General features: G+C 50.5%; 1 protein-coding gene across 1 annotated transcript in view; it reads right to left on the reverse strand.

Moving 5' to 3' along the window:
* Nucleotides 1-24,616, reverse strand: part of Slc4a5 (solute carrier family 4 member 5) — a 65,004-nt gene that overhangs the window by 20,814 nt on the left and 19,574 nt on the right. Inside the window, exons 3-15 of the mRNA XM_051203252.1 lie at nt 22,441-22,601; nt 21,562-21,714; nt 21,141-21,236; nt 18,423-18,478; nt 17,441-17,598; nt 16,206-16,293; nt 14,176-14,330; nt 13,357-13,545; nt 11,296-11,470; nt 7,876-8,009; nt 6,312-6,583; nt 2,367-2,425; nt 714-914 (exon numbers count right to left, since the gene is read on the reverse strand). Of these exons, the coding sequence (XP_051059209.1) occupies nt 714-914; nt 2,367-2,425; nt 6,312-6,583; nt 7,876-8,009; nt 11,296-11,470; nt 13,357-13,545; nt 14,176-14,330; nt 16,206-16,293; nt 17,441-17,598; nt 18,423-18,478; nt 21,141-21,236; nt 21,562-21,714; nt 22,441-22,601 (1,897 nt within the window). The remainder of the gene's footprint in view (nt 1-713; nt 915-2,366; nt 2,426-6,311; nt 6,584-7,875; nt 8,010-11,295; nt 11,471-13,356; nt 13,546-14,175; nt 14,331-16,205; nt 16,294-17,440; nt 17,599-18,422; nt 18,479-21,140; nt 21,237-21,561; nt 21,715-22,440; nt 22,602-24,616) is intronic.

Consider the following 24,616-nt stretch of genomic DNA (forward strand, 5'->3'; position numbering starts at 1 on the left):
TCTCTATGGTGTTGGGATTACAGGCTTGGGCCATTGAATAAATCCCTCAGGTCAGTGACTCCCTGGTGTTCATCTGGAGAGACTATGTGGAATGTTCCTTTAAAAGAAGTGTGTGTGTAAGTGTGTGTGAGTGTGTGTATGTGTGAGTATGTGTGAGTGTGTGTATGTGTGAGTGTGTGTGAGTGCGTGTGAGAGAGTGTGAGTGTGTGTGAGTGTGCGTGAGTGTATGTGTGAGTGTGTGAGAGTGTATGTGAGTGTGTGAGTGTGTGTGAATGTGTGTGAGTGTGTGAGTGTATGTGAGTGTATTGTGAGTGTGTGAGTGTGTGTGAGTGTGCGTGAGTGTATGTGTGAGTGTGTGTGAGTGTGTATGAGTGTATGTGTGAGTGTGTGTGTGAGTGTGTATGAGTGTATGTGTGAGTGTGTATGTGTGAGTGTGTGTGAGAGTGTGTGTGTGTATGTGTGAGTGTGTGTGTATATGTGTGAGTGAGTATGTGAGTATCTGTGTGCGCGTGCATGCATGCACAGGTGCCATTGGCCCAGCTGATGAAGCGTGGGGGCAGGCTCCCTCTTTTCACACTGGGGGTCCTGGGGGTAGGACTCAGGTTGTCGGTCTTGGCATTGAGCACCTGTACCTGAGGCGCCATCTCACTGAGCCAAGCCTGCCTTAAGAACCCCCCGGATGTAAGTCCCGACTACCTGCAGGCGACACTTACCTTGGTAGGAAAATAGCGGCTGAATTTGAATTTCTTCAGAGTCAAGGTCATGGAGTAAGTCCCGAAGAAAAGGATGAAGGACATGAGCGCCAGGTCTGGGGTGAACCGGCAGGAGTTCCCAAGCAGGCGCCCACCATAGCTCAGACACTCCTTCTTGCTCAGCAGGGACCAGTCCAGCGCTGTGAGGTTAAGGGGGGTGTACTTGGAGACCAAGCACAGGAGAGAGGGGGTCAGAACCCTCCTATTAGGCAGTGTGTCCTCCTCCCTGTGGTCCTGGGTCGCCTCACTACCTTAGAAACCTTTGTGGGTCCTTAGCCCTCCTTCTCATGGTGTCCCTGGGGCAGGTGTCCCCTAGGAATGACAAGCACACCGCTCCCCAGGAAGATTAGGACAGTTTCTTCCGTGTGCTCTGGGATCTGTGGTTTTGACAGCAGGAGGAAGGCGCTGTCTCCATCAGGAGTGTGTCTCCCGTTCCAGGCTGAGAGCCTGGAACTGCGGCACTACCTTCTCAGATACCGTGAGTGTCTCCTTCCTTTCCCTGTGTCACATCCTCATTATTTTCTTCTTGGATCATTTCAACCACTTCCTCCCTTGGTGTCCCAGATGCTAAATTCAGAGACTGTGAAATAGTGAAAGTATATACATATACTTATATGTACTATATCCTCTGTAGCTGTGGGCCTCACATATGTGAATTTAAGCAGTTCCAGATAAAAACATCAGTTGCATCTGTACTAAATGTGCATTCATTCTTCCTGCACTCCTAGCCGGATATGACTCACTGCCTCAAGTCCCTGTGGTCTTGACTTCCTCTCGGTGATGGACGATAGCCTGGAATTGTGAGCTGAATAAACCCTCCCTTACAGCTGCTTTCCTTTGCCAGGGTGCTTCATCACAGTGGCTGGGAAGGAAATTGGGGTTGGGGTTACTTGGAGCTACTGTAAGAGGCCTCACCTCTCTTGGAAACCTGAGATCACTCTGCTATGAGTCACTAAGGAGTGAAATAGCAATGCAAAGACACAGGCCAAACCATCCCAGCTGGAGCATCTGAGGTCAACTCCCAGCACCTAACACATCACAGGTACTGGTAAGCAGGCACTGCCTGGGTTACATAGTCAATTGAGAGAGTGATAGGCTGAGCCATTGGCTGCCTGTGCAGAGGGCTGTGTAAGCATCCTTATGGACACTCAGAACGCACAAATCTGCCCCAAGGCCTACACAATGCCCTTTACCTGGATTATAATTTCACATCCTTCCATCTACATAGGCTGGGAGAGGCCTGAAACCCACCACTTACCATTGTTTGGGAAGGGAGACCAGCTGGGGTCCCTGGAGACTAATAGGTGTGAAGAACAGGTTAAATTCATTGGGGGGGGTCAATAAACTTCTGGGTCTGGGAGGGCACTGTTGGATGGGAACTGGGGGTTCTCCAGCAGAAACCAACCACAACCTGTGTATGTATACAGCTGTTTATCATTTACTCTGGTATGCATAGAGACGCCATGCATGGAGGATGCTTTTAGAGCAGTTACAAACTTGAAATCATTGTTCACAGAGCCCAGGTGCTCCTGGGATTGACCCCCCAACTCCTTCCCTACTCCCCACCATAAACAAAAGCACAAGAACAGTCTGCCCTGACAAGAAAGGGCTTACCAGAGACGTGTTGGTGTTTGGTGCCAGCGGGGCTGAGGCATTGACCACAGTTGTATTCACTGGAGAAGACACAGAAGATGGGGCAGGGGTCAGTAGTTCCTAGACATGCAGCTTCCAAGGGCTCCACCCCTCTGATCTCACCTTCCTGTTCTGCCCCATAAGGCAGGGGATTGCACACCCGACTCACACAGCGCAGCTGGGCCCTGTGTAGAACAGCCCATCCCAAGGCTTCTAACAACTCAGATCAGCAATCTGGTGCTGAGACCAGTTGATGAACAGTGTATCTATCTGTGAGTCCCTGCTGGGTGCTGGACACAATTTTGTGCCATCACAAACTTTTAGAAAAAAAAATGTTTCAGAGAGCTAATTCCATGCCGTGCACTATGCCAAGCCCTGGGGATGCACTCAGTTCCCAAGATCTCCATGACGTATGCCCATTTTATAGATGAGGTAACTGAGGCTCAGTGCTGATAATCTATTTCCTAGCGTTTCAGAGCTCATGCTTGGAACTATGATCCCATCCCAGGCCGCTGGCAGAGGAACTCTGAGCCTCCCACTCTGCCCAGTTTCCATCTATGGACGTGTCTCTCATACCCCCTCCATCAAACACCTGTCAGTGTTTGCTTTGATATTTTCCTCTCTAATTTGCCTCTTCAGTGCAAGGTAATGGGGGCATAACCTGGATCTACGACCTGAAGGAGAACCAGGGCCCAAAGGAGCTGCCTACTTCCAGCTGTTCACTCTGCGTCCCTTGCTAAGTAACCCCCTCCCCTGACCTCAGTGTCCCCAACTGTAAGTGGAATATCTAACCATCTCTTGAGGTCTGGGAGGAAATCTGGAGGAGCCAGATCATTTCCCACTCTCCCTCTGCTGTGTCTGGCTTCCCTGACTCTTCTGGGTAGGAAGGGTTCATCACCCACAGGGCCAGGCTCCCCGGGTGATGTAGCCGCGCATCACGAAGGCCAGCTTTGGAAGACCACTGCTTGCCTACCCTCCTCCTCTGGACTGCATGAGCGGAGGGAAGACTGACTCCTCCCCTTCCTTCTCCAAGCAGTTCCTGCAGTGGCCAGGGCAGTTGCTGCTGTAGTCTGAAGTGATGTAGAATTCCCATTTGTTCCTGCTGGCTGCCTACCTCTGGACAGACACCCAGAAAAATGCTCCTAGCCTTGAGGCTCCACCCAGCCTCTAGAAAGTTGTCCACAGGGCTGGGTACGATGGCAGAAGTTGGTTATGTCTGGGCCAGCTGGATCAGTGTTGACCCCGGGCATAACAATGCCAAGGGCATCGCATCCTAAGAGTCAAGCTGAAGAAAGCCTCCCTTGTGGGAAATCAGGGAATCTATTGCCTCTTCTCACAAGAAAACATGATGCCCAGTTAACATTATGGACAGAGAAGCCAGGCAAGAAGCCCCGGTAGAGGCTACCCAGGGTACTCAAGAGTGTCCCAGTGCCCGATGTTTTCACATCTGGGCGTCTTCTACTCGGGCTCATCAATTCTTTTATCGCAGAGACTAAAACCCTAAAGGAGGTGGCAGAACTATAATATGGGAAATTCCAGAAAGGGTCCAAGTATCAAATATTGTACAATTCCAGTGTACGCAGCGTGGTACTCACTTAGCGTTGAGAGCGGCCAAATCAGCATTTGCAGCATCCGTAAACAGAAGACAAATCAGTTGTCATGGAAAAATATTAAAGAGAAGACGATAGTGCCCCAAGGAAGCTTGCGTGTGCGAGAAGGAATGTGAGCGAGGGATAGCGTGCCATCGTTAGACAGGGTTGTGCCGCAAAGTTAGGGGAATGGAGCGGTTCGCTGTTGGTGGTACATGCACTGGGGAGGAAACCCCGTTAGTTCCCAACTGCTCTGCTCTTCCAAATGCCTAGACCCTTGCTGTCTAAGTTCTCATAACGACAATGAAGCTGGCATTGGCACCAGCCCATCTGTTCTCTGCGGAGAAGTCTCGTTGGGATTGGTAGCTAACCACAGCTCAGTAAAGCGAAAATTCTCAGACTCGGGAGGGAGGGCCACAGAAGCTCCTGGAAGGTTGGTTTATACCCAGCCAGTTGGGTCCTACCCCAGAGTCCTCGAGATTCTGCATTTCTGGTAAGTTCCTAATTGGTGTTGATGCTGGCAGGCTTGGGACCTTGCATGAAGATGACTCAAGATAATCAGGCATTCAGGCAAGAATGATGAGGCAGTAGCTTTGTTATGCCCTTGGAAGCCCACTGTCCATGCTCCTACGTTCATAGGGTACCCCTAGGTGAATAGATGGTTCACTGACCAGCCAAAGCTCCTCACAGGACCCCTGGGCTTGGGCCATTTCTAAAAGGAGACAAGGATATATGATTCTAGACAGCAGAGCTAGGCCTAGTGTGTGGTCTAAGAGTCTGAAAAGCACAGTAGTGAAAACGAGCTTGGCCCCTGAGGCAAGACTCTGCCTCATATAGAATCAAGAAGATCTGTACTAGAATCTTTTTAGAGCTCTAGGCAAGGACCTGGGCAAAGAGTAAACTTCACCTATGACTGTTTAATGAAACAACTCAAAGCTAATGCTAGAAAGAAGAAAAGAGACAGAGAGAAACTTAGACTTCTTTCCAAGTCAGTACAATGAATGGAGGTGTGGCCAACACTAACCCCCTTGCAGGAAGGGCATCTCATGAAAGACACAGGCTAAAGTAGGACCCCATACTTACAATGCAGAATATCAGCTGACAAGATCAATATTTGTAAGGCAGGGTCTCAGTACGTGGCCTTGGCTGGTATGGAACTTCCTATATAGACCAGGCTGGTCTTGAACTCACAAAGATCCACTTCCCTCTGACTCTTAAGTTCTGGGATTAGAAGTGTGTGCCAGCACTCCTGGCATGATCAATTCTTTATTATTATTATTTTATTATCATTAAGCTGAGGGACTGAAGAATCTAATATCTACTTATTTGAAAACTTCCCAGGCATCTCTGATAAACACCGATTACCCTTTGACAGCCAGGGAAACGGAGGTTCCGTGTGGCCTCTGGACCTCAGTTTGCTTTCTGTCAGACCAGCATAGTGGTCTTAGGGGCGTGGCTCTGACTGTGATGGAGATCCCACTCTGGGAAAGCCTTCCCTTATCAGGTGAGGATTTCTCAGGTCAGAAAGCAACAACACCTGGGCAACACCAGGAATTATTGTCAGGCTGGCCAGCTGTTTGCTGGGGACCTTTAAACACAGTTGGCACACGCGTGTGGGACAGTCCAAGCAGGGGGGTTGGCAGCTCTCACAATACTCTCCCACGGTCAATTCCTCCCTCAGCTCAGCAGCAGCTGGCTTCCTGGAACTTCTCAATTCTCATTTCACATCCTGTGGCCACGGAGGGTAGATGTGATCCCTCTCAGCCTGCTCATTTGCTTAGGAGGCCACCTGATGCCAGCTTCCCCAACTCTCCCAACAGTGCCTGGCAAGGCCTCCACCCTGACTGTAGGGGAGTTTTCCCCTGGGTTGGTCTCACTGTATAAGATTTGTAACCACATTGGCAGTGGTATGTTGAGGCAAGTTGTCGTGCATTAATGGCCCTGGGAGGGACCATCAGATAGATCTACCCCTGACTTGGGTAGCATTACTGGCAGGTGTAACCTCTACATAGCCCACACTTCCCAAAGTACCCTGCAGCTTCCTCATTACAGCCCTGGGTGCTTTACCACAGCCATGTGGTGGCTTTCACTGCAGCGATCATCCCTTCAAAATCCTCCCAGAAATTAAGTCCAAGACTCTGCAGTTAGCAACGTGAATTTCAAGGTTGGCCTGCGTTACACAGGCAGACCAGTTTCAGTAAACAAAGACCCAGCGTTTGCCCCTTTGGTACAGAGAACTCCTGGCTAAACAAGCCCTCCCCCTCCAGGCAAGCTCCCCTCCTGCCCTGAGAGTTTCTACCAGAAGGAGTGGGGGGCAGTGCACATCATCGGGGATTACCTGTGTCAGGGGCCACGCACTCGCATTTGTAGGTGGTGATGGAGTCAGGCTTGAAGTCCGTGTTAATGGGGTAGTAACTGAAGGCGCCAATCATCTTTTTGATGGCGTCGTAGATGAAGATGAAACTGATGAGGGTGGAGAAGCCCTCTTCGGTGAATCGGGTGATATACTTGATGATAAAGCTGGCATCTGTGGCCACCAGGATAAGGCACTGGATGGCTGAGTGCAGGCCAATCCAGAGGCGGAACTCCATGTAGTCCAGGCCATTGGCTCTGCATGGCAGAAAGAAGTAAGGGCCCGCCCGGGCTTGGCTCCCCAGCCCCACCCCAGTGCCTCATACTCCTGTCATAGCATAGATGCTGCTGAGGACTGGGAAAGGACTGGGTTGGGTTGCCTAGTTGTGTGTGTGTGTGTGTGTGTGTGTGTGTGTGTGTGTGTGTGTGCATACACATGTATTTGTGGGTTTGTATGTAATGGTGCACAAGTATAGAAACCTCCACATAGAGAGTAAAAGAAGAATCTGCTCAGGACCCCCAAGGCCAGGTTCTCATCACAAAGGAGATTTATTTGCTCCAGAGGGACAGAGGGAAGGGAATAAGAGACAAACACAGGAGACAGAAGAGGAGGGAGAAGAGGAAGGGTTATTTGTTTGGGGAGTAGGGGAACAAAGGATTGCCTCTGGAAAGAGAGGAGACAGACATGGTCGGTAGGCAAAGGGTGGTTTATAACGATAAAGGAGGGAGCCCCCCCCTGTGTTAGGATGAGGTGTTTAATTTTAGTTGGGCACGTTAATTGGGTGAGCCATTGCTGGACTTCAATACTTCAGATAGCTGGATCTTGGTGCTCAGCCTCAGGAGGAGGAGGTGGCTAGCCTTAGGAATGAAATCTCATGGTTTCTAGCAAGGCAGAGGGAATGGGAGAGAAGGGCCAGGCCTGCCAAAGCCGTGCTTGCAAAGCTTCAGCTGGCCGGAGTCCCTTCAGGGAGTCCCAGGGATGTACCCACCTCCACCTCCCAAGCACCAGGGTCATGAGCATGGGCCACCAGATAGTACATGTCGGTGAGTCCTGGGACTTGAACTCAGAACTTCATGCTTACAGGGCAAGCCTTTACTGACTGAGTCACCTCCCCAGCCCTGGGGTGTCTGGCCTTTGAGAATTCTGGGAAGGAAACTCACTGAGTGTCAGGAACCTTGGTGCTTGGTAGGGAATGGTTTGGGGTGGCTTAGGGAATGGTCCAGTCCAAACCCATGAGGCAGCTGAGTCTTGAGAGCACCTGCCCAAGGCTGTGCTACCGCACTGACCACACTGACTGACTTCCCGGTGAGCGGTGGCGTGGCCTGGCTTCCTCCCACATGCTAATCTGCACTCAGAGGATTTCAAGGCACTTTACAGGAGTCCAAAGAAACCACCCAACAACCAGAGTTCAAGATGCCCCTCCTCACACAAACCCACCCATCCTCCTACCCCTTCCTCCTCCACCCAGCCTGGACCTGTTCTCCACCCTCACCTTGGCTAGATGCTTCAATTTCAAGAGCAGGCGTGGAGCCTACCACGCGGTACCTACTTGCTGAAGTCAAAGAGGAGCTTCTCGAAGATGAGGATGGGCCCTGTGCTGCTGAGGATGATGAGGGGCTGCCCCGAGAAGAGGCAGAACAAGGCACCAGCCATGGCAGTGCCCAGGAAGCTCTCCATTACTCCCTGTTGAGTGAGAAAGCAGAAAGAAGGAGCTGGTGGGTAGCAGTTTCTTCTGAGATTAAAACCTTCTCTCTTGGAGGGAAGCTCATTAGGACACATGAGGCCTACACACAATCCATCATAAAGGGAGGTGAAACTTTCCATCCTGCAGGAAAGCTCCTTAAGCTCAGGAGGTATACAACTGGACGGCTTCAGGAAGTCCCTGAATCTGAACAGGTACACTAGTCAGTACCCACCATGCATACATAAACTGTAGAGCCTGCTGAAAGATAATCCCAGACGAACCTGCAGGAGATTCAGGCTACGGGAAAGGGCACTCTTGAACCTGTGGAGCTGCCTTTAGGCTGTGCAGTGTGCTCTGGGTTTCTAGCTTTTGTGTGCTATCACCCATTGGGGTGGGCTTTGGTGATACAGCTGTATTTGGGTCATATCTGTTCCTGTAAGTAACACGTCACCCATGTACATAACCCCAGAAAAAACTCATGGTTCACCAAGCTGAGCTTTGGTGTTATCCTTACTTTGGTCTGCCATGGGCTCCCTATTCGGGGTGAGTAGATGTTTGTTCTGTCTCCCCAGGAATAATGTCACACGATGAGGGCCTCTCTACACAGGCTAAGACTAACCTGTCAGTGGGCTCTGTCTTCCCAATCCTGCCTCCCATTTCCCATCTTCCAATCCTACTGTGGCTAACATCAGTCTAATTCCATTTGGATAGCAGTTCCCTGGGACTCCTCTTGTCATACCAAGGCCTACAAAACAGCAAAATGCTTATCCCTGGGCACATCCTGCTGTCATTCATTCATTCATTCATTCATTTGTGTAGTTATTCATTCATTTTCAAACATCTGTGGGTTGTCTTTAGACTTCAGACCAAATCCTTCACTCAAAAGCTACCCAGCCAGTACTGGAGAAATTTCTCAGCGGCTAAGAGCACTTGTTGCTCTTCCAGAGGACCCAAGTTCAGTTCCCGCATCTACACAACAGCTAACAAGTGTAATTCCAGTTCCAGGGGATCCAATGCCCTTTTCTGGCTTTGCAGGCACTGCATGCATATAGTACACAGACACACTTGCTGCTGTGCACCAAGCAATGTGATGGGCACGGGAGACCAATCAGTCAACAGTAGAGCACATTCTCAGGTTAGTGGAGATGAGTAGCTAGTCTTTCAGGGCTTTTAAACCTAGGCATCATTGATGATTTAAGTACATGATTTTCAGTTGGGACTACTCTGTGCATTGTGGGTTATTGAGTAGCAACCCCGACCTGTAGTCACTAAATGCCAATACTCAGTTTCCCTTCCAGTTATAAAAACCAAGCCCAGCTGTGGACATGGGCAAATGTCCCCTGGGGTCAAAACCGCCCCTGGTTGAGAGACACTTCCAAGGAGTGGGATGCTGGCATGGGTTCCCAGTGGCAGAGAAGCCCACAGTAGAGCAGAAGGGGACACCGAGGAAATCACTCCAGACAGACATGTGGAAGCTGAGGTCCCAGACACAAGCGAGTATCGGCTAGAAGACGTGTGTTAAGCAGAGTGAAGAGCAGCCGGACCCAAGGAAGGGGCAGTGCACACACTGAGGCAGGGGCAGAAGGCAGTGTGTCCCAAGGACTTGAGGAGGATCAGAGTGAACAGAAAACACATCGTATGGAGGGCAGGATGCTGAGGAAGAGAACCCGGAGACGAGGCTTGACAGATAAGCAGTACCCTGGAAGCCATGGGAAGGGCTGGCATACAGGAATTCGGGGCAATGCTAACTTCTGGCAGGGATAGCAGGGCGAGGCACATGTCACATGCCATGCTGGAAAAGAGCATCCAGTGAAAAGGAAAGATGGCAGCTGCCATGGCATCTGTGTGACCCAGGAGATTCAGAGAGGCAGCCATGGAAAAATGCAGAGGCAACTGGGCATGGACCTGAAGCTTGGGAGACAGGTGTGGGCAGACATTCATTTCCGCATCTGAAAGTGTCTCTTTCCCACAGTGCTCTGAGCTTTTATGTTGTTTTGTTTTGTCTTGCAAGTGTTGGGGATTGAGTTCAGGGCCTTGAACATGCCAGGAAACTTCTGAGCTAGGTCCTTGCCAATTTCCTATTTTTAAAAATTTAATATTTTTAAAATGTATGTGTGTTATCATTATTATTGTGTATGTATATGTCCGTGCGCACACACGTACATGTACAAACATGGAAGCCAGAGGACGACTTCTGGGAGTCTTCTCTCCTGCTGTGGGGACAAGGAGTCTAACTCAGATCACAAGGTTTACATAACAGGTGCTTTTATCCACCAAACCAGTCCCTTACTCTCTTATTGTTGTTATTTTGAAACAATGTTTCTCTATGTAACCCTGGCTGCCCTGGAACTCTCCATATAGAACAGGCTGTCCTCAGACTCACAGAGATCTGCCTCCCAAGCGCTGGAGTTAAAGGTGTGCACCATTACACCTAGCTTTCTTCTTACTTTCTTTTTATATTTTGAGACAAAGCCGGATGTATTCCAGGGTAACCTCCAACCTAGTGGGTAGCAAGGGCTTGCCTGGACTCCAGATCCTTCTTTCTACCTGCGGAGAAGGTGAGATTATAGGCCAGTGCTCCCAAGCCTGACTTTGCTCTGAGTTGCCTGCACTGGGGAAGATCCTTGGTGGGAGACTTGTGTGTATCTCTATGAAGCAATGCCATCCCCAGGGAAGCCTGAGATGCCATCATGGCAACAACTTAACTCTCATTCCATGAATGTATTAACACTGAGCTGAGAAATCAAAGTGAGCATTTTTAAATATAGGGAGCTGGATAGAGAGATAGCTCAGGGGTTAAGAGCACTAATTGCTCATCTAGAAGATCCAAGTTCTCAGTACCTATATGGCAGCTCACAACAGCCTGTAACTCCAGTTCCAGGGGATCCGATTGATGCCTTTTTCTGGCTTCCATGGGCACTGGATGCACATGGTACACAGAAATTCATGCAGGCAAAACACAATACACATTAAGTAATTTTAAAAATAAAATTAAAATATAAGGAGAAGGCTGCAATTAGCCCATTTAATTGACAGTGTTGATTAAGTCCATTAAATATTAATGGGGAAGGAACGAACAGCAATGTGTATGATGTCCCTAAAAGTTCAGCCTATTTACATTATTCTTAAAAGCGTTATTTTATCAGAAGGGTAAAGAGTTACACAAAGAGATAGCCAGATTCAGGGTGGTTATTGCAACCTTGGTGAAGCTTCTTACTGCCACCAGGTGGCAGTACATTTGACTGGTGTTGGGGGGGGGGGTGTCTGTCCCCAGCTCACACTCACCTGGTAATTGTCTGTGGCATCCCCAAGAAGCCCACCAAAGGTGATGGCATTGGTGATACAGCCGAGGTAGATGAATAGAATAGCAGAGATGGACTGGATGTGGAAGCCATCATAGAAATCACTTGGGAACCAGGGTAGCTTCCTCTTGACATCCAGGCGTAGTCCCCCAAAGAACCTGCGTGAGACAGGCAGGAGACTGCGTTTTTTTCTACAGGCGCCAGGAGGGGCAGGGATGCCTCCAGAGCCCTACAGAGTCTGGGGTGAGGACCAGGGGTAGATGGGGTTACAATCTTTCTCCCAGGACACTGAGGCTTAGGCAGGATTCCTGTCAGCCTGGAAGTTTGCAGTTAGGGTAGATACAAACTGTTTGAGAGAAGGAAGTTATGAGGGGAATATTGCACTGTGATGGTCTTCCTCGTGTCCTTAACCAAACCAAGCAATGTGTGATGGGTAGTGCTGTTAACTGCACAGAAGCTAGAATCATTCGGGAGATGGGTCTCTGGGCAAGCCTGTTGGGGATTATCTGGAGTTTGTCAATTGGTTTGGAAGACTCCTCTTCACTAAGGGTGAGGCTGCTCCCTGGGTAGGGATCTGGGACTGAATAAAATGGAAAAATGAACATAAGAATGAGCAAGTATCTATTGTTCTCTGCTGCCCATCTGTGGCTGCAATGGGACCAATTCCCTCGACTCCTGTGGCTTCAACTTCCCCAGTGTGACTTCAGAACAAGCCCTCTCTCCCTTAAGTTACTTTTGTCAGAATGTTTTATCACAGTGAGAAACTAAGTCATGACACGCAGCTTATTCCCAAAGTCATCATTTACACAAAGCCTGTACTTCTGTGGGCTTTCCTAAATCTCAGTCAACCTGGGAGATTGACTCCAGGGGCAGCCAAAGAACTCGTGCCAGGGCAGCTTTCTGTTGTCCTCCCTATTTTAAAACATACTATTGTAAGTTGGGTTGTACTTCTCTTGAAAAGATACATTAAGCACCGGGCCTTGGTGGCCCACGCCTTTAATCCCAGCACTCGGGAGGCAGAGGGGAGGCAGAGGCAGGTGGATCTCTGTGAGTTCGAGGTCAGCCTCGTCTACAAAGCCACACAGAGAAACTCTGTCTTGAAAAAAACAAAACATTAAACCTCCAGCCCCTGGTGTGTGTGAATATGACTATGTAGAAAGCCTTTGGGTTGGGAACACAGCTCAGTTGGTAGAGTGCTTGCTGGCTACGCACGACACCCTGGATTTTAAACCAAGCATGATGGTCCCTGTGGGTTCAGCTCTGGAGAGGGTGGGTTAGGGGCATCATTGGTTCAAGGCCATCCTCAGCTATATCAAGCTTAAGGTCAGCTTGGGTTACTCAAGACCCCCCCCACACACACACACAGTTTTTGCTGACGTAACTAAGTTACAGTGAAGTTATTAAGAGGGTCTGAGTCAGCCCTTACAGAAACAGGGCAATACTACCTAAGGACATGCACCTGGGGACAAGCAAGGCCATTTAACCACACAGGTGAAAACTGGGGGTGGGGGTAGACCGTGCAACTGCTTAGCCAAGGGCTGCCGTAAGACTCTTGGCTGCCACTAGACTCTAGAACTCCAAGGAGGCAAAGGAGGCTCTACCCATAGGCTCAAAGACAGTGGTACCCTGCTGGCATCTTTATTTAGAGGGCAGGGTTGAGACAGGGTCTCACATTATAACCCGGGCTGGCCTGGAACTTGCAGTAATCCTCCTGCCTCAGTCTCCCCGGGGCTGGGATTACACGTAGGACCCACCAATGGCGCGTTCCCTGCTGACATCTCCATTTTGATGTGTGTGAAAATGGATTTCAGGATTTTTAGACTATCTTGTTTGTGGTACATTGTTTCTGACACGGGTGCCAAAGGATTTTAGAGGAAAGTTCAGGTTCCTTTCACCCCACACAACTCAAGATCCAAGTGCGGCCAGACTGCAGTGGTCAGATATCGTCCCTAGAGGGCGCTGCACAGGCAGCGGGAGGATCGCTAACGGGACCAGAGGAGAGGGTTCAAGGCTGCAGGCTCTCTGCCGGGCATCGGGCGGGCACCTTCCGGTCCAGATCAGCTCCTCTCCGATTTCATGCATAGCTGGCATCTCAGCGTCGTCGCCACTGCCCACTCCGCCGGCCCCGCTGCCTCCAGGCCCTCCGCCGCCGCCGCCGCCTCCAGCCGAGGCACTGCCTCCGCCCGCAGAGCCATTCATCTGGCCCAGCTCTGCCAAAGAGAACACAGATTTCCTGAAAGAGAAAGTGGGGGGCAGGGGAGAGCGGGGCTCTCAATGCTGGAAACGACCCAGCCCCTCGGGACTGTCCTCGTCCCCCTGCAACAAAAAACTACTAAATATCTTAACAATAGCGGGGAATGAAGGTGGACGTGGGGAGGAGATGGGAGATGCTCGACTATCCCGGCATTTGCCACACAAACAAGAGGCCAGGCAGGGCCTGGGATTCCCAGAAGCCACGTGAAGGTCAGGTGGACAGGGGGCAGCCATTTGCAATTCCAGCACAGGGGGAAACACAGAGCGAACAAGACTAGCCAGATGTGCCAGCGCTGGCTTCATTGAGAGACTCTGCCTCAATGAATAAGGTGGAGAGCAGTGAAGAAAAATGACCAGACATCAACCTCAGGCTTCCACACATGTGCCCAGACATGCCCAAAACATCACACACACACCGCAAAGACAGAAATGTTTCAATAATACCCCTCCCCTACAAAGACCCCTCCTCTCCCCCACCACTCCGACTTCCCGACTCTGTAGCTGTTCACAGATGTTCAGACGGCCCTGCTGGCTTCTGATGTCTTACAAAGAGAACAAAAGGCTGGTGTGGGGTGCCCTCCCTCCCGGTGTTCTTATCCTTGACACGCACCTCTTCTCAGCCGAGGGAACTTTCTTGGGTGGCTCAATTCTGATGTTCGGATCCCACTCTCCAGGGGGGAGGACAATGACCTCATCTAGAAACTCGTCAATCCCTGCAATCAGATCTTCTCGGTTCCGGGCTTTGTAAGCCACATCGCTGAAGAGCTGGTGAGGAACGAGGAAGAAGAGGGAGGAACCAACTGTAGCCATCACTCTCGATGCCAGCTTGACTTCAGCGGGTGGGTAAGGACGAAGGACAGCAAGGGAAACAGGATAACAGGGAAGAGCTAGTTCTTAGAGCAGGCAGTCATCTTGGATCTGAAAACCAGGTCGCCGTCATACTTTAGAGACAGGCAAGCATAAGGAATAGCTTATCAAACTGGGACTCCCGGTTTGGCCTATATACACTCACTTCTTCCTTCCTTCCTTCCTTCCTTCCTTCCTTCCTTCCTTCCTTCCTCTCTCTCTGTCTCTCTCGCTCGCTCGCTCACTCTCTCTCTCTTTCAAGACAGGAGTTCTCTGTGCAACCGCCCTGGCTGTCCTGGTACTCGCTCTATAGACCAGGCTGACTTTAAACCACAGAGATCCACCTGCCTCTGCTTCCTGATTGCTGGGATTAAAGATATGCACCACTACCCAGCACACTCAAGTCTAATAGTGCATTTGACAGCCTAGGGCTTTGCCTGCATATACTATGCACGCATACGCCTTTCTGTACATGCACCCAACAACTTGTCAGCAACTGAGCTGTACACACACTGCCCTCTGAACAATGGAATTGTCTCCTCCCCTTCACAACCATCCAACACAGGCAGATTCTATCCAGTGCTATTCTCCTGTGTCTGTGCAAGAAAATAGGGAGGTCCATCAGGCCTGAACTAGTTTTGTGTAATAAGTCAAACCGTGTCCGCCAAGACAACTTTTTAGGGAGACTCCTTCTACTTACCATCTTGTACCTGTGCAAAATTGGGTGTGCATACAATACAAATGGGGATGTGTTATGGGAGGGGACATTCACCCAAAATAACCACCAAACCACACTCTTCTCTCGAAGCCCGGAAAAAGAGGATCCCTGGATCCCTCACCCATGCGGCCCACTGTTACCCCGGACACTGGGCCGACCTTTCCTATTGCTTTGCTTTGGACCAAGTCCCCTGCTGCTCCTGCCCAGCTTTGTGTGACTTTATTTCCAGTCTTTTGAGTAACAGCCAAAGAACCTGGGCACACTTGGCCTAGACACCGACCCCGGTGACCCCGGTGACCCCGGTGACCCCGGTGACCCCGGTGACACTTCTGCAGGGGTTCTATGCCGGTCCTCGGCCTTTTGTTTCTGTTTTCCACAGAGAAAGCACACGGGAAAACCTCTGCGGAGCCCAGTTTGAGAGGTCCACTTTTCAGATCTATTTATCACTGCTCAGACTTGCCCCCTGGAAGGGTCGGGTTGCAAAAGGACTCGCAGATTTGCTAGGGTTATGTCTGTATTTAAAGACCTCCAGCGTCCCCATCACTCTGGAGATAGAGCAGGACCCTTAGGCTCTTCCCCCAGGGTGTGGGTGGTCCCTGGCTCGGCTCACTGGGGTTGCGTGGGGAGCTCTCACACTGGGCTTACCCTGCTGCGCTTTCTTCATCCGGAGCCTTTAAACCTCCCTCCTTTCATTGCCCTTTGTCTGGAAACCCAGCATCCCAAGACCACGCCAGTCTCCCCTTCCCTCAACCCCCCCCCCGCCCCCAGCTTCCTGCTCAGCCTTGGCTTTTATCTGCAGAGCCTCGGTTCCCCCAGGCAGATAGCAATGGTTGATTTTACTTTCTTACTTTTATAATAATAGAGTGTATAATAATAATCTCATTATTACAGGCCTGTCCCTCTCACTGGACAGTGCTCCTACATGAGAGGGTCTGGGTCTACCCCCTGAATCTCAAAGTCCTTAGGTCCCTGGTACACAACAGGGACTCAGCTGTGTTAGATGAGTAGGGAAGTTGTGCCGGCGCCACAGCTATTACTACCCAGAAAGGGAGTGCCTGCTTCATATTCCCACTTACATCATCCACCATGAGGGTTGCAATAGCTCTGCCGATCTCATTATAGGACTTAGCCCTCCCGGAAGGTCCTAGAAGAATGAATAGAAATCTGCAAAGACAGAGGAGGAAGAAGAAACAAAGAGGGAAAAATAGAAACAGATAAGAAAGACGCTTTGGCCTTCAATGTATCCATTATTAACTGTTTAAACTCCCCTCTTTGCAAGCTTTTAAAACCCATCATCATTTGTTGTGGGAGCTCTTTGAGGTACCGACCCCTTCGGGGTAGGGCTCAGAGGCTATGCGTGGGCTTGGAGCAAGCACAGGCTCTCTGGGGTTGTGGTCTGAAGGCAGATGGCAACACCCAGCGGCTAAGAGCGGAAGACCTCGGCAATACTCTACCCTGCTTTGTCATTTGTGAGCGATTCCCCCAATAAATACCGGACTTCCCTTTATTCTGGGCTCTTGTGGACTCCCTAAATACATCCTCAATCATAATTATATTAAATTATGTGTGTGTCTGTATGGAGGTATGTGCTCTAGAATGCAGTGCCTGCAGAGGCCACAAGAGGGCGATGGATCCCTGGACTGAGTTACAGGTGATTACCAACATGGATGCTGGGACCTGAAGTCCCAGCGTGTACCATCAACCGCTGAGTCATCTTGAGACCTCCTGTCATTGTTTTGTTTTTGAGACAGGGCCTCGCATAACCCAAGCTCAAACTCTTCATGCAGTCAAGGGTGACTTTGAACTCCTGCCTCTACCTCCCAAAGCCTGGGGTTACAGTAGTAACTGGAGTGCCACAGTACCTGACTTTTGCACTTTCCATTTGTTGAGTTAGCTAGTTAGTGTGTGTGTGTCCATGCACATGTGCCACAGCAAAAATGTGGAGGTTTACAGGACTCAGACTCAATTCTCCCCTCTCATCATGTGGGTTCCTAGGATTGAACTGGGGCTGTCTGGTGGTAGGCATCCTTACATTTGTATTGCTGCCTGGAACATTCCTTCCTGGCTACTGCCTCCCCCGCAACTCCTCTCTCTTTTGTGAGGGTCTCATTGTTGCTCCGACTGGCCTAGAACTCTCTGTGCAGAGCAGGCTGACCTTGAACCCACAGAGATCAGCCTGCTGGGTCCTGGGAATAAAGGCGTGCGCCACTGTACCCAGTTCTACAACCATTTAAAAGGACACCCCTGCTTGCTGGCTGCATGGGGAGGGGCTCCCTGAAGACCGGTGCGGTGGCACTTTTCTGTGACTCACCTGGTGGGGACGGGCACTTCCGTTACCCCTCCCAGCATGGCAGACTGGACAAGACGGATGAAAGCAATGAATGGTTGGTCCAGGAAATCCACTTCGCCCACGAGCACATTGGAGGCTTCAGAGTCCTTTGGGATCTTCTTCATGAATTTGTTTTTCCGCTGCCCCGGGGGGGAAAGGGACACACCCAAGAAAACTTGGCATGCACTTACACTCACTTCAGAGAGCACAGTTTCCACAGGAATTATCAAGAGACCGAAATAAACGACCAAATATTCTCTACAGCTCTGTAGATGGCGAGGCCCAGTGTTTGTGAACCCGGGACCAATTATGCCTTAGTGGATGGTGGGGTTCGGTCATTCACTAGACCCTAAGACCCTCCGCTGCCGTGTAAGCCGAGGGGTCAGAGAAGAGCCCTGGATTTTTCTGACCTAGCTCCAACCTGCAACCTCCTTTGTTGGAACTCTGTGGTAAGCGGCCCAGACCTCCCTCTCACCTTTGGTGGTTGAGAGAAGTCAGCTATGATGGTCCCTTTGCCCTGTTTCCCTACTCATGGGAATCCCTGGACCAGTCTCCAAGGATGTAGGAGACTTCCATGCCTCCAGGGCCCCCCAAGGGGACCTCCTGGAGAACTTGTAGTTCTCAGAGTTTAAAACTGAGACCATGAAGGGGCTGCTGCGTCAGCCCTACTGTGATGGGGATGTTCTTATCACCACACTACTGGCTACCAGCTTTCCAGGGCAAGGTCAGACAGATGGTGTGATTGAGTCTCATGTCCCCAACAAGTCCCCTACCCCACCTCCCACCTTTATGACTTCTCCAGAGCCATCAGATGGTACAAATGTCCCTAAGTCACTTCTAAGTTCTTCTTAGTCCCGGGGGGACACCTGGTCCCTTGTGGAGAGAGGCTCAAGGCTCTCTGCTCTTGGCACCAAAGGCTTCCTCCTCCCCTGCCTGCCTCTGAGTCAGGGCAGCACTGTGGTACCTGGTCTGTGTTTGGGGTATGAGAGATGTCATTCAGGCTCCTACTCTGGGCGTGACCTAGAGAGACGGGAAAGGAAGCCTGTCAGGGGAAGCCAGGCTCGCACCAGTCCTTTGCCCTCGGTCCCATTCCATGCTTCTGCATTCATAACCACAGCAAGGCCCCTCCCCACAGTCCTGAGCCCCTCAGCTGGCACCCCCCTGTCCTTCCCTTCAATGGCAGCTTGCTTGAATAAGCAGCTAGACTCCAGGCTCTGCGTCTACTCATTTCTCAAGCTATGGCATGCTTGCCTCTAGCCTTTGGCCCCACTGTCTTCTTAGCCCTCACTGAGATGCTCTGTGCCACGCTCAGACCGGGAGAGACGCAGAGATGCATTTTCAGATGAGGTGTCAGGCATCACTAACCTAGAACTTGGTGAAAGAGACCGGTTTCATCTCTAGCCTTCTGGACCCATGGAAGTTTTTAAAAACAGGCTGGCAGAGTCCATGGGGAGATAGGGACAGTACAGAGGCTTCCTCTGGAAAGCCATTCTCATTTCCCATTAGCAGGGTAGTCCAGTGGGCACGCTCAGCCCCATGATTCCTTGGCCTTGGGCCTGTAGCCCTGCCTTACTTCTAGAACACTGCTTTCCTACACTCACTTCCCAGAATCCTTTTCCCTCAGAAGCCTCTCACACTCTGTCCCTGTCAACCAGTCACTGCTATTGCTTCTGCTCTGCGTGTGTGCATGTGTGTGTGCATGTGTGTGATGACACACAGAATGCATCTCAAGTTCCATCTCTCTTGAGATTCAGGACCTTGGAGCAGCCCCATCTGGGACCCCAGTTTATTGTCTTCCACCAACCTCCTCCCCTTATTTCAGTCAGCACGCCTCCATGCCACCCATGGCCACTAACCCCTGGGAGGCAGGCCTGGCGCCTCCCTCACCCTCCCCTCCCACTTCCCACCAGATGTCATAGCCTCCGTCCCCTCGACTCCTGAATGCACGCCCGCCTCTTTACTCTTTCTCAGACAGAGATCTGACTGCAGCACACACCTGTTTGCAGGTCTCCAGGGTCTCCCTTCCCTTCAGAGTGATGGCCTTCTATTGCCTGGCCCTTCATCTTACGCTCCTCCAGAGCCCAGTGCTTGTTTTTTCCTCATCGGCAACTTTGTATTCTGGGTTTAGACATTTCCCCTTGTTCCTAGAAGCCCCTTCCCTGGTCCTGGATTTATTTCACACTGATCTTTGGGCTCACTCCATAACAAAGTGTTCTAATAAAAGGGTGGGGTTTTTCTCTAAGACTTGGTCGTATGTCCTCCCCCCCCCCCCCGTCATCTGTCCACTGGGCCACCTCAGAGAGGCTATGTACCTGGGCTATACAGCCCAATTCACACAAAGTGGTAATCACACCTCCTGTCTGGGGATGCCACTGAGCACTGCTGAACAAGAGGATCTCCGTACACAGGACTAGCTGCACAGAGCTCTTTCCAGAACAAACTTCTGCCTATTGACAACTGCCCCTCCCCCCCCCAGCCATATGAGAAACAAGAAGGCCAGGAGTAGGTGGGGAGTACTGAGAGAGATCAAACGCTAGCACAAAGGGGGTTAGGCTGCTGCTAGTTCTGCCCCTCCCCCCACATACACACTCACACCCATGCACACACACTCATGCACACACGCACATGTACACACATACACACACGCACACACACATACACACACATACACACATACACACATACATATACACACATACACACACGTATACACGTACACATATACACATACATATACACACATACACACACATACACACACATACATATACACACATACACACACGTATACACGTACACATATACACATACATATACACACATACACACACATACACACACACATACATATACACACATACACACATACATATACACACACACATACACACACGCACGCACACACATGCACGCGCACACACAGGCCTCAAACTCCTTTCCAACCCCAGAGCACTGAGAATATGGGTATGTGCCTCTGTGCCATAGCTCACCTGACTATTCACCACAAAAGAGCTTGACAAAAACCTGTCTGTGACCCTGGTCCTCATAGCCCCAATCACTGCTACTGACCATGCGTGTGTTTCTTTTTTGTGGTGATGAGGGGCGTCTTGTGTGCCCTTCCACAAAGGACTTAAGTGGATGTTGGTTTTGAGACAGAGTCTCACTCGGTAGCCCAGGTTGGCCTGGAGCTCAGTGTGTAAGCCAGGCTGGCCGAGAGTGTTGTAACCCATCTGCCTCAGCCACTGCACCCAGCCAGCTTTCTATTTGATTTTGCATGTGGCTTTGTGGTGCTGAGAATCAAGCATGGTGCTTCAAACATGGCAGGCAAGCTGTCCACTACCCAGTACCGAGTGCACCTCCAGCCCCAGGGACCTGCCTTTATTACTGTTACTAGGAAGGGGTCTCACCAGGACACAGGACAATGGTTGCGTTAGTGAGATCAGCGTGCCTAGGACATGAGGTCAGTGCTGATGATACCAGAACTTGGCTGAGCTTTATGTCTAGTAAGGGTTTTATAGTGGTAAATCAGGCCCCGGGACAAGCCTGGGTGTGGGGGAATCTGGTTTCTCCTGGTGGGCATCTTAAGCAAGCTAGACTCCTTCTCTATCTGTGGGCATGTGGACACTGCACAGCCATCACAGACAGACATCACTGCTGTCCGTGATCAACGGAGAACACTCACTCAGATGTCTGTAGCTGGTGCTTTGCCGAATCCTCAGGTCCTCCGTGGAGCGGTGGAGGGTTGGGCCTGCCGAGGGGCTCCTGGCAGAGCTTCGGTCTGGGAAGGGGAAGGAAGGCATGTGGCATCTGGCTGCTGCGGCCTCTCTGGTTAGCACATTGGCTATGCACTCACTCCAAACTAAACAAAGCTACTACAAGACATCTCCCCTTCCAAGAACAAATTTTAAAGGAATAATGTGAATACGTTTACATGGGGATGGGGCTGGAGAGATGGGCTCAGTGATTAAGAGCGCTGGGTGATTTTCTAGAAGGCCCCAGAACCTCAGAATTTCTTCAGGATCATGAAGTCAGACACTTCCAGCCACTGAGGTGGGCTCACTTAGCCACATGCCCTGTGCCTGCCAGCAAATAGCCCCACTCACTCGTAGTGGAAACTGACTTCCCAATGTCTGCAAGGGAGCGGTGAATGGGTTTCTTGGTTTGGTGACGATGCTTTCTCAGGAGCACGTAGCTGACCCTTTCCCGGAGCTCTGGTCGAAGAAGCCCATCTTCTATCTGCTTCTCAATGACATCATCTGGATGACAAACAAACCAAGCCCCCATGCGGGACAGAAAGAGCCCAGGGCTTTGGGGGCTGGAATCTTCCCTGGGATTACATCACTGGGGTTGAACGTGAGCAAAGGGATCGGAGACATGAACGTTGTTCTGTGGCTTTGCCGCTGACTGTTGGGACTGCCATCACCAGTGTCTTCGTGTGTGGTTGTGTGTGCATGTGTGGAAGTCTATGCTCGGTCTGTCCCTGTTGTGGAAAATGTGTGGAATAGGATCTATGAAAGTGTGCCAGGATGCTGTGTTCAAAGTGAATTCGGTTTTGCAGGGGAAATAGTCATAGCAAAGCCAAATGCACTAGATAGAATAAAGATCACAGGGATGTTTGGGGACAAGAGGCAAGCCACTTCCTCATTTACTCCATTAAGTGGAAGCTAATTTGCTAAAGAATAAAGATGGTCCGTTTTCCTCTGAAAAAGGACCAAGTTGCCATGGCAACAGAAGTAGTCACTGCTCATTCAAGGAGTCCTTCTCCCTGTCTGCCGCCTTGCTAAACCAAGTGTCAAGGATGCTCTTTTTGTAGTGGTTGGAGGGCTGCATCTCGGACTGTCTAGACAGCTTCAGCCAAAACTCGTCTCTGCAGACTCTCAGGCGAGTGTTGGCTTGGCCAGTCATATGGGCTTGCAGGCTGACACAGGCTGGGAGGGAATTGTCCTAGTTTGTGGACCACAGCAGAGAGGCCCTGGCCTCACCTATGATCTGCGGTAGGGAGCCACTGTCCAGATCCAGCAGGACCGTCCCTGTCTGCAGGCAGGTGCGGAGCTCGAAGAGGCTGTGCAAGGATAGTGTGGACACATGGGGCTTGCTCCAGCGTTCTCCTCCTTCCTCCACCTTTTCTTCAAATTTTATCCACCTGGAAGAGGTAAGAACAGGACTGAGCGTGGCCAGTGCCCTCAGGAGGAAGCCTATGCGAGGTCCAACCCCGAGTAGTGTCATGCAGCACCTTACTCTGAGATACAAACAGTCCATCCAAGGTAGACAGCTCAAAATAGCTTCAGGAAGTCCCTGAAACTGACCAGACTGACTAGCCCCTCCCTGCTAGTGTCAGCAATAAAAGCTGAGAGTCCCGCTCAGATGCATAGAGTTGAGCTGCCAAGAAGACTCTCAGAAAAGCCAAGCTACCTGGAAGAAAAAGAAACCCGCTGAGCTGCCCGGATGACACTCCCGAAACCCGCTGAGCTGCCTACAGGCTGTGCAGGGGGCTGCAGGTCCCCAGCTTTGTGAGCTGTCCCCCATGCTGGGTGGACTTTGTTGATACTGTCATCGAGTCATTTGCACTCCGGGAAGTAACCCTGTAAATATTCCCATAAGTAACCCCAATAAAAAACCCATGGTTCACCAAGCGGTTATCTGATGATATGTGTGCCTTGGTCTGTCATGAGCTTCCTGTCTGGGGTAAGCAGGTGTGTACGTGTGCGTCCCCAGGGAAAGTTTTGTCACACGGGCCTGTGAGTATACATTGTTGGAGGCATTGGCTCTGAATTCACAAGTAGATGATCTCTTAGGGATGCTGTCTGTTTGTCCTCACACTGACAATGTTGTGGTGCTAAAGACAGAATGATAGCAAAAGGTAACCTCAGACTGGAGAGATGGCTCAACAGCCAAGAGCACTTATTAGTCTTGCACAGGCCCTGCGTTTGATTCCTAACACCCACAAGGCAACTCACAACTATCCACAACTCCAGTTCCAGGGAATCTGATGCCCTCAAAACTCAACAGGTGCCAAACACACGTGAGGTATACAATATGTATACAATAATAAATCTAAACAAATTTTTGAAGAAGGCAACCTCATTTTTTTTAGAGATAAATATTCAAGCATTTGCAGACAGAATGATGTGGTAGTGTGGCTTGTGTTAATATGACCTAGTACATGTCTGGGGCAGGGTGTGGGGGACCTTGAGATTGTCCACGAATTTATCGGTAACTGGGTGATGGGTACATGGCAGTGCATTCTGATACACACTACCTTTGTGTAAATTTGAACTTCCTATCACCCAAATGCTTCAATATTTTCTAGACCGAATAAAGACGCAGGCTGTTTCTAAAGTCTCTGGTCAGAGCCAAGCGTATAAACTTGTGGGTGCCTGATGGAATGGTGTGTGTAATCCCAAACAATTTGCTGCAAAGCATCCTTTATACCTCAGTTGGCTGCAAAAGGCACAGATTAGATTTGCAGAAACAGGTCAAGTGGAAAGAAAATCTCTGAGTTGGAAAAAAGACTTTTAGGTATTTCATCCAGTCCCGGTCAGTGCCACGGCCTCCATCCACTTCCGTGCATGCCAGAGGCAGGGGCCAGGTGCCCCGTTCTCTGAACAGAACCTTAAGGAGTCACATGTCTCAGCAAGCAGATCTCTGTCACAAAGAGGGAGGGAGCCCCAGACCTCCTGGTGAGATATAACAAGAGCAGGAGAGAGAGAGAAAGTATGCCAGGGCTAGCCATCAGGTACAATCCAGACTTCCAACACAAACCCCCAGGCCTGGAAGAAGCTATCCCACCAGGAAAGTCACCAGGATGGAGCTGGGCCTGTAGCTCTGCCAGTCGATTCCCTGCCCACAGTGCAGGAAGCCAGTGTTGGATCCCCAAACACCACATGAAAATCAACCTGATATTGTCAGGTGTGGTGACCCATACCTTCAATCCCAGCATTCGGGAAGTAGAGGCAGAGGCAGGAGGATCTCTGTGAGTAAGAGGCCAGCCTGGTCCATATAGTGAGTTCCAGGACAGCCAGGGCTACTTAGTGAGACCCTGTATCAAACAAAAATGAAACAATGAACAAACCCAACAGTGATGGTGTACAAAGTAGCAGCGAGAAGATTAGAAACTCAAGGTTGGCTGGCCAGATGGCTCAGTGGGTAAGGGTGCTT

Source organism: Phodopus roborovskii, unplaced genomic scaffold, assembly GCF_943737965.1.
Source record: "Phodopus roborovskii unplaced genomic scaffold, PHOROB, whole genome shotgun sequence".
Classification (NCBI taxonomy): domain Eukaryota; kingdom Metazoa; phylum Chordata; class Mammalia; order Rodentia; family Cricetidae; genus Phodopus; species Phodopus roborovskii.